At 55.5% G+C, this 9,632-nt stretch overlaps 1 protein-coding gene across 1 annotated transcript; it reads right to left on the bottom strand.

Annotated features, from left to right (window-relative positions):
• Nucleotides 1-5,254: 5,254 nt before the first annotated feature.
• Nucleotides 5,255-9,525, bottom strand: DDX51 (DEAD-box helicase 51). The gene is made up of 14 exons (XM_021715186.1): nucleotides 9,457-9,525; nucleotides 8,912-9,062; nucleotides 8,474-8,619; nucleotides 8,319-8,390; nucleotides 8,054-8,160; nucleotides 7,704-7,812; nucleotides 7,465-7,610; nucleotides 7,081-7,267; nucleotides 6,887-7,002; nucleotides 6,693-6,809; nucleotides 6,406-6,507; nucleotides 6,184-6,247; nucleotides 5,957-6,091; nucleotides 5,255-5,704 (listed from the first exon to the last, which is right to left on the bottom strand). Exons 1-14 carry the CDS (start codon nucleotides 9,523-9,525, stop codon nucleotides 5,678-5,680), a joined length of 1,548 nt encoding a protein of 515 aa, XP_021570861.1. The 3' UTR covers nucleotides 5,255-5,677.
• Nucleotides 9,526-9,632: the final 107 nt, after the last annotated feature.

Below are 9,632 nucleotides of genomic sequence, written 5' to 3'. Positions count from 1 at the left end.
ATTTATTGTAGAGATGAGGTGTCGCCAAGTTGCCCAGGCGGGTCTCAAACCCGCGGGCTCAGGCAATCCATTCACCTCAGCCTCCCAAAGGCGCGGGATTACAGGCCGAGTCGCCGAGCCCGGCTGGTGTGTTTTTGAACACCTGAGCCTTGTGATAGATTTCTGTCCATGTTTCTGTTACAGAGAGCCATGTGGGGTCTGTCAAGGAATTCCACGCGTAAAATATGAGGATCGACTCTGGGGGGAGTGGAGGGAAAACACAGACCCAGAGGGTGTGGGATGTTGTTCAAGTCTTAGTGGTTTGTGTCTAGTGTGTTATGGATCACAGCGTCAAACGGAGGATCAGAGTTCCCAGAGTAAACCTTCGGGCTTGAATTTCAATGCCGGTAGGCTCTGTGCTCATATCCTGACATACACACGTGGTTTGAAAGAGCAGGAGCCAGGCCGGCACGGTGGCTCACGCCCGTTATCCCAGCACTCTGGGAAGCCGAGGCAAGAGGATTGCCTGAGTCCAGGGGGTCAAGATCAGCCTGGGCAACTTGGTGGGACCTCGTTTCTACAACAAATAAAAAGATTAGCCAGGCGTGGTTGCACCTGTGGTTCCAACTAGCTGGAAGGCTGAAGCAGAAGGATCGCCTAAGCCCAGAAGGTCGAGGCTGTGGTGGCCGAGTGTGCCCCTGCACTCCAGCCTGGGTGACAGAGGGAGACACTGACTCAAAAACAACAAAAGAGCAGGAGCCCCAGTGTTTGAAAGCCTCGGCCTCGGAGCATCAGCAGAGCTCTCACCTGTGCCGGATACGCAGCAGGGCCTGCATGTCGCAAAGCAGGTGCGACTCAGCGGCCGGCCAAGAGGAACACTGTTACCACTGCCAGGAATGCATTTCTAGAAGGTTCCTTCAGCAGGAGGATGTCCTCCCGTTGGCCCCGCCATGGCTGGATGGCAGCACTGGAGGCCTTTTCCCACACTGGTGCTGGCAGCAGAGCCTCCTGAGAGCTCCTCGAACTCAGACACGCTGAGCCAGGGAAGGCCGTCTCCGTGCAGGGACCTCCTGGGACTCCTGCAGCCCCCGGGCTTTCTCGGGGAAGGCGCCTTGCTGTCACCTCACAGCCTCAGCCCGGCGCAGCCCTGGCAGCAGGAGCCGTGAGGGGAAGGGACAGCAGGTGGGGCGAGGGCACCATGAGGATGTCGTGGAGCGTGTGGGGTGTTTGTGCCCTGAATTCTCAGGGTCTTGATGCCAAGGACCTGGGCCCACACTCGCGTCATGGAAAATGAAAAAGGGCTGCTGCCCCTCCCTCCTTTCTGAAGTCTTTTTGTTTTCCAGATAAATGCCCAGCAAGTCACTGCTCAGACCCAGCAGTCTCGTCTGCCCTTTGCTCTGGTCTGGATTTGCCATTTTCTTACTTGTTCATCTAGTGTTAGGTGTGGCATTGTCCTTACTTTTTGGCTATTATGAGCAATGCTGCTGTGACATTCACATGCAGGCTTTGTGTGGACATGGGGCTTCATTTATCTTGGGTGTCCACCTAGGAGAGGAAGGACAGGGTCACGAGGTGATGAGGAACAGCCAAACCGTCTTCCCCAGTGGCTGCACCACCGTACATTCCCACGCGGGTACGTGAAGTGTCAGCTGAAGACTTGCAAGGTTCATGCACCTGGAGGACTTGTCTCCTATAAAGGGTCACAGCCTGCAGGCTGGTCATCCTCACAGCCCACCGCCTGCCCTGGCCACCACTGGTCCACTGTCTCTGTGCCATCCTGACAGCAAGCACTTTGAGGAGGGAGCAGTGACACAGGAACCCACGTTGGACGGGCTGGCCAAGTACACACATTTAATAGGCTGTAGGGGGCATGTACACACGTGTGCTGCGCAAACATACATGTCACACGTGTCCCGTGTTCACCATGGGGTGGAGACTTTATACCTAAATGTATTACTATTTAGCCCTGTATGTCACAAGGCTACTTCGGGACACACAGGCCTCTGTAGACCAGCATGGCTGGTCTGACTCGGGGCCAGTTAGTTGCTAGAGAGGAAAAGACGCCTTGTGGCTGGCAGGCAGGCAGAACGTGGCAAGCAAGCGTAGGGTTTGTGACTTAACCCTAACCTGGCACGGCCTCACGCCCTGTCTGTAATTTGGTATCTTATTGCTGTACGAGGTTTGACAATTAAGTTTGAGAACTCGCCTGTGTGCTTACATTGGCAGCACTGTACAAACAACTCAGTAAGGTTTCAAAACCTTGGTATATCTGTGTCTCATAGCTGTGGCAGTGTCTTGCTGAGTGGCATTCTTTATTGTCGTGGCATGTTTTGTGTACCACTGTGAGAATGTCAGAGCTTGAATTAGAACAATGAATACATTTCTTGTTAAACTTGGCAAGATGGAAGTGAAATCAGGGACATGTGAGTCCAAGTTTATGCCATGAAGAAAACAGCAGTGGACACCGACTAAACGTTTTTCTGAGGGGAGACAAGGCGCCACTGATAAAGAGATCAGGACAGAGAGTAACGAGCAGAACTAATAATAACATTGCAAAAATTTATCAACTGTTCATCAAAATTATCTGCTGTGAGAAGCATAGCAGACCAAACAAACACTGATGGGGAAACAGGAAAATCCTGACCGATATTCTTGGTGTGGCAAAAGTGTGCGCAAAAACAGTCCCAAAGGAGCTCCTGCATCACAGCAATGCACCAGCTCACACAGCACCGTGATCGGGTCTGTAGCCAGTCAGCAAATAACTGTATTGGAATACCCTCCCCCCTCACCTGATCTGGTCCCCAATGACTTTTTTCTTTACGCAAAGATAAAGGAAATACTGAAAGGAAGACATCGCGATGACATTCAGGACATCGAGGGTCAATGATGATGGCTCTGATGGCCATTCCAGAAAGAGAGTTCCAAACCTACTTTGATGAGTGGACTGGGTGCTGGCGTCAGAGCATAGCTTCCCAAGGCGAGTTCTTCAAAGGTAACCGTAGTGATATGCAGTCCTGAGGACAGTACATCTTTTCTAGGACGAATTTGTGAACTTAATTGTCAGAACTTGTAACGCACCCATTCTGTCTTGTGCTGCTCACGAGGGCTTCCATTTCCCACGCCTTCACCACCCGTCCCTCTGCCCACCTGGCGGACGTGAGGTAGAGCCCGTGTTTTGGACCTACGCCTCCCTGATGGTGAGTGATGCTGAGCGTCTGTCCACGGTTCGGTGGCCAGTGCTCCCTGATGCCCACTGGGTGTGGCGTGACCATCATGTTGAGCTGGGAGGACAGGGCAAGGTTGTAAGTCAGACACGCAGACTCTCGTTCTGCAGTTAGTGGGTTGTTTTGAATGTTCTTCCATTTACTGTCTGCCCCTGAAGACAGTTCCTGTGGACCTTGAGGAGTTGCCTTTTTTTTTTTTTAACCAGTTGTGGTTGTCTCACTGTAGAGGCCTCACCCCCTCACGTGGAAGTTGCTTCTCAGTGGCTGTACTTTCCTTGAAAACTAGACACGTCAGAGGTAGCTGTTTACATATCCTAAGCAGGATTCTGACAGTTCTGGGAATGCCATTTTCTAATAAGTGAGGCAAAATGGACACAGCAGTTGCTGACAAGTTACAGGGGTAGCTTCTCGCATTTCCCTGTCAGCCTCAGGACGTGAGAAAATGAGGTCACATTTTCTTTTTTTTGGAGTCAGAATCTCATTTGGTCCCCTAGGCTGGAGTGCAGTGGCACAATCATGGCTCACTGCAGCCTTGACCCGCTGGGTTCAGATGGATCCTTCTTCCTCAGCTTCCTGAGTAGCTGGAGCTATGGGCATGGGCCACCACACCCAGCTCATTGTTTGACTTATTGTAGAGACGAGGTCTCGCCGTGTTGCCCAGGCTGGTCTCGAACTCTTGGGCTCAGGCAATCTCAAGTTTTCTTTTTTGACACAAAACCATCTACTTGTCACAGCCATTCAAACATACAAGTTTAGGCACAGCCACAGGCGACACGTTATACCACAACTGGGCACCAGTGAGTTCGAGGGCTTCCTGCAACCACTGCAGTCACCCAGGTGGCTCAGCACAAGTTAATGTAGCAAGTTGTGCTGACTGGTTCACCGCCAACACAAGCCCTGGATGCATCAGACCCTGGGCAGATTCCAGGCGCTGGTGAGGCCCCAAGTCTGCAGCCCAAAGTCCAGGGCGGGCCCCCACTGTGAGGGCCAAGGCCTCCCGGCAAGCCCAGTTGAAGCAGGGGCAAGCTCCTGGATGTGCACGTGACCCCAGCTTCTGTAAGCTACAAGGAGGCTCATCAAGGAAGGTGATGCCTGCCCCATCCCATCTGCCGCTGGACTGAGGCGGGGTGCGCAGGGTGCCTCCACGCCGCAGCTGTTGCTGTGCTACACATCCGAAGAGCCCAGAACAAGAACTGGCCGCCGGCTCCTCACAAGGACAGCCACAGGGCTTTGTCCCATGGCACAGCTTCCTGCCCGTCAACCCTGTGTTCCAGCACAAGTGGGCCTGTGCTGCCTGCACCAAAACAAACGCCTGTTTGTGTGAGAATGCCACGTTTACACTCCGAGAAGCCTGTACTTGTTCAGTCTTGAAAACTCTTCCCACGAGTGCTCCGCCTGCTCTTGAATCTCTACCTATCGTCATGTGTGTCCTCGGCCTGTGGCTGGAGGTGGCGGTTACTGTGTTTTCACATTATCTTACCAAAGGGGTTAAGTGTCTCCAGGCAGAAACAAAGAACCATAGGTCGCTCCTGTTTCTTTTTTTACCCCTTTAAACAAACTTATTTTAGTGTTGTGGGGTACAAGTGAGGGTTTGTTATAAAAGTAGGCTGCACGCAGATGATGTCTGGGCTTCTAGCTGGCCCTCTCCCCCCTCGGGAGTGGAGCAGGTGCCTGAGTACCGCTACTTGCTCCCCTCCTTCTTCCTCCCCTCACTCCCATTTCTTAGAAAGTTTCTCCTCATAGACAGTGGCGAGTGTTCCTGGAATGCTTTCCATGATGTTCCCAGTGTAGCCGTTCCATGCTGACTACTTTATACCTGCGTAGTGATTATCAAGCAAAACGTTGACCACACAGCTGACTCCTCTGGTCTGTGACACCTGGGACACCGGAAACCCCTTCCCGGGTGACACCTGTCCTTCCTGGGGTCTGTGGATGAGGAGCAGGGGTTTACTGGTGTTTCCCAGCATCTGTCCAGGAAGCTGGACTGGCTACACAGCCACCTCATACACGAGGGAGGAGCTGAGGGAGACCATTCCGAGGAAAACAGTGAATGTGCTCGTTTCCAGAAGACCTAGATTTATAAAGTAGCCAATTCCCCAACCCTCAACCAAAAACAAGTACCATTTCCATCTGTCCCAGGGTAGTTTTCAGTGTTACTAACACTTTACACCTTACTTTCAGAGGTCACCCTGCTTGCAAGCCAAATCTCTGCTGCCTCGGGCCTGGGACCCATCTTCTAGAACACGCTCCAGGCCTGAGCCCCAACTTCCAGGCTGCTGGGCACAGAGGAGATGATGTGCTCAGGGAAGAAGGCCATGTTCACTGGCTGCTGCCTCAGAAACCGAAGGAATTCCAGTCTCTTCTCAGACACAGCACCCTCTGTGCAGGGCTGCTCCAGGAGAACAGAGGCAGCGACTGCCATCCTAGCAGAACGCGCAGGAGAGGCTCAGTCCTTGTGGTCCTCCAGGCCCAGTCTAGGCTGCCTTCTGCTTCTGTTCTTCCTGTGGGAGGAGCGAGGAAGGCTCAACACCTGATGCTGCCTCCCCTTGCGAGTCTGCAGGGGCCCTGGCACTGTCTCTGCCCATGTTCTGGCCACAAGCTTGAGGGTGCACTGGGTCATCACTATCTACTTCCTTCCCCTTCCTTCCTTTCTCCACAGGTGGGGATGACATTCTCTGGAAACGCCTGAGGCTTGACTCACGAGAACACCACTGCCCGAGATTTTCGCGACCCAGGCTCAAAGCGGCCCCTACCTTGACAGTCTTCTCCAGCTGGGACAAGGCCTCCTCATACCGAAGGACCAGTGGCTGCAGCAGCTCATGGGAGAGCTCATGGCGCTCTAGCTTGGGTGTCCCGGCATCACTCAGCATCCGCAGAAACCTTCTCTCCTGGAGGGAAACTCATAAGTCGAAAGGGGTCCCTGGGCCAGCTTTGTCACCCTCAGGCAGCAGAAGCCCCGCCAAGACCCTCATGGTCTCACCTGCACTTTGAGGAGCAGCGTAAAGGCCTGTCCAGTCTGTCCAGCTCGGGCAGTCCTCCCAACTCTGAAATCAAGCACAGCCATCTCCAGATGACAGCCTCCCACACTTTAGAGATCCAGTAAACGACGGTTTCTCTCCAGGCCCACCTCGATCCAAACCACGTGTGGTATTCCCACAGGTGGTGATCTAACCCCCAAACAGCTGTTGCCAGCCCATCTCACCGGTGCACGTAGGTTCGCGGATACTGGGGAGCATCATAGTTGACCACCAGCTCCACGCCTTGCACGTCGATGCCTCGCGCTGTGGCATCGGTGCTGATGAGGCTGCAAGACACAGCACCGTGGGCCCTGCCTGAGCTGGAACAGGGACACCCACACCTGCATCCGGCCCTGCTGGGAACTGGCGGTCATGGAGTCGGGGTCCGAAAGAAAGTGCCCTCCGGAGAGCCCTGGCCGACACACCTGGAGTATCCCACCCCACAGAGCAGGTCCCGGCCCCCCAGACTCACAGCTGGATTTTCCCCTGTTCGAACTGCTTCAGAATCGTCTTCCTCTGGCCAGGCCCGTAGCGGGAAGAGAACTCAGCCACATTCACACCCCCAAAAGCTTGCACGAGCAGGAAAAGCCTGGGAACAGAAAAGGTTGGGGCCAGAGGCACGAGGACCAGACCTGCCTCCACCACGCCCACCCAGCTGGGCCTCACCTGTGGGAATTCTCTCGGGAGTTGGTAAAGCAGAGGATCCTCGGGAAGTTCATCTTCAAGACCAAGTGCAGAATGACCAGCGGCTTGGAGCTGAGGCTGCAAGGCACATAGTGGTGCTACGGGGCACAGCAGGGGTTGGACGGGAGTCCTGGGCACGTGGGCATGCCCCCCTGCCCTCGCCGGACCCCGCTCACCGTGAGGCCTGCAGGGAAGGCGTACTTCCCATTTGAGTTCCCATCCCCGTCTTCAGGGCCCCTGCGGGCCACGCTCGTGGAGAACAGCCGGGGCTGGTGGAGCCCCAGCTGCTGTAGCTTCTCAGGGTCCTGGGTCAGCGTGGCTGAAAAAAGCAGCTTCTGCAGTGGCATCTGAGGACAGCAGGTGCTGGAAGAGAAGGGAGCAGTGTAGTGCCCTGCCAACTGGCCCTCCTGAATTCCAGGGAGAGATTTCCACGACTGCGCCCCACAAACACCACACCAGGTCAAGAGCTCCGTGCTTCTGGCTCCCGTGACACGAAGTGGTTCTTCGAGCCAGACTCACCCAGCCTCAGGGTAGCTAGGTCCCAAGTCTGATACTAGTACCTGGCAGCTGTCACAGCTGAGGGCTGTCTTCTTTGGAGCAGGGCACAGGGGTCCAGAGGGCCCTTGCTCTGGAAGGCTGCTGCCACCACTCGTGGCAACCAGGACTGGTGCATGCTGTCAATCATCCGGTCAGCCTCATCAATGATCTACGGGAGACAGGAGGCCGGGACTGGGTGGTTGGCGGGCTCACTGCTGAGGTCAGCCCCCAGCTTGAGACCAAGCGTCTAGACAGTGCCTACCAGGAAGCGGAGCTGCTGCAGGTGGAATCCTGGAGTCTGGTCGATGTGGTCCACCAGGCGGCCAGGAGTGGCCACCACGATGTCTGCCAGGCAGCGGTAACCGTTGGCTCTGCAAACCAGATTGTGGCTTGACAGGAAACAACTTCCTCCAAGGCCCCTCAGACAGCAAGGTGCGGCCTGCCTCAGTCCACAGCCCTGAAGCCACCCCATGTGGGGAAAGTAAAAGGTAGCACCTCACAAACACCAGGTAGCTGGACGTGGAGCCACCCCGCTTGTGCCACATGTGCCTCAGCCCTCCCATGGGGCTCACCAGGGACCTTCCTGAAGAGCCTGCCACCAGCAGAACCTACGTTTTCTGGACGAGGCTTTCCTGCTCCTTGGCCAATGGCTTCTGCCCAGTAACCAGGGCGACTCGCAAAGGAGTGGTGTCCGTATAGATACTGAACACTTTGCTCACCTGGAGAAGAAACCTGTCACCAGCCAGGAAGCACCTGCTGTTCCATTACCGTAAACAGGACTCTGGGTCTACAGTGGGTCACTTAGGACCAAGCGCCGTGCATGTCCAGCAGCAGCTGAGGACGGCAGTAATGTCCTCAAGGCGCAAGAGCCACACACCTGCTGGGCCAGCTCCTTGGTGGGCAGCACGACCAGGGCGCGAATGTGGCACACAACTCTCTGCAGCAGGGCCTGTAGGGCAGGAGTGACTCTGTCAGGAAGGTCGCCTGTGTGCTCTGCTCCCTGCTGCAGAGAAAGGGGACCCTCACACCCACCTGCACCACAGGGATGACAAAAGCCAGAGTCTTCCCACTGCCCGTTGGGGCGGAAACACAAAGGTCACTGGGCTGGGAGCCGCCTCTGCCCACCAGAAACCCACTGGCTGTGCTCTCCAGGAGGACGGGAATCACAGCCGCCTGGACTGAACAAGGAAAGGCAAGGGGCAAGTCACGTTTACGCCAAGACCAGCTGCCTTCCCACCTGTGAGTTCTGGGCCGGGCCGCTCTGCTGGAGGCCCAGGAATGTCTCTCCCTCTAGGAGGGCCCAAGGGCTGCTAGGCTCAGCTGGCCCAGTGTTCATTAGGAGCCAGGAACCCAAGGAGGCCAAGATGGTACCTGACGTGGAACGTGGCACGGGCTCCCATGCTGTGACCGCTGCTCTGTATGAAGATAACCTAAGTGTCCCCCCACCACCTGCCTAGGACTTGGGGGCACCTGGAAAGTAGGACGAGATGCCGTGTGCCCGCAGCTGCTTCTGCAGGTCAGGGTGAACCTCAGGGATGTCCTCAAGAGGAACCAAATCTTCGGTGACATTCTTTCTGACGTGGCTTGGCTCAGCTAACCACGTTGGCAGGAAAGGCTGGACCTACCACAAAAGAGAAAGAAAAGATACCGGGAAACAGTTCCAGGCCGCCCTGAGTTGGGGAGTTGAGTGTGCAAAACCAAGAACTCAGGCTAGAGGAGGAAGGCCCAAAAAGCCTTCTACCTTGTCTGTATTCCTCCTCAAACTCCAGACCACATTCTACACAAGGCCCCAAAGAAACTTAAAGGTACACACAAGCAGATGCTGCTCCTTAAACAAACCTCCCAGGAGGGTCCCGACAAGCCACAGAGGCTTCCACACTCGGGTACCCACAAGGCCCTCTGTGACTCCCACACGTCTGTCCCGGCAAGGCAACCCACTGCAGGCCTCTGCCCCCTCGGATCCCCAGGCAGTGACCTGGCTTCCTCCCAGCTTCTGTCTTGCACGCCTGCCTTGCCCGTGCCTGATCTCTCGCCTTCTTCCACAGCAAGAAGTGGGTACTACCCGAGATCTCTTTACCGCGCATAAAGTTCACAGAAATGCCCGCCTGCTACAAAGACACCGAGGCCAAAGAGACCGGAGCACCCGCGCTCTGATTGTGCGGTGGGGACGGGGAGCAGGACCAGCAGTCCC

Source organism: Carlito syrichta, unplaced genomic scaffold (assembly GCF_000164805.1).
Source record: "Carlito syrichta isolate Samal-C Ts95f unplaced genomic scaffold, Tarsius_syrichta-2.0.1 Scaffold306821, whole genome shotgun sequence".
Classification (NCBI taxonomy): domain Eukaryota; kingdom Metazoa; phylum Chordata; class Mammalia; order Primates; family Tarsiidae; genus Carlito; species Carlito syrichta.
The sequence above is the reverse complement of the archived record's forward strand: the minus strand, read 5'-3'. Positions and strand labels throughout refer to the sequence as shown.

What these genes read in the sequence shown, in the direction of transcription:
- DDX51 (XM_021715186.1), bottom strand. Translation starts at nt 9,525, where the DNA reads ATGCGCGGTAAAGAGATCTCGGGTAGTACCCACTTCTTGCTGTGGAAG. An exon ending in AGGCGAGAGATCAGGCACGG is followed by an intron (nt 9,063 to 9,456) that starts GCAAGGCAGGCG and finishes CTTTTGTGGTAG; the next exon opens with GTCCAGCCTTTCCTGCCAAC. An exon ending in TCAGCTGTGACAGCTGCCAG is followed by an intron (nt 7,268 to 7,464) that starts GTACTAGTATCA and finishes CTTCTCTTCCAG; the next exon opens with CACCTGCTGTCCTCAGATGC.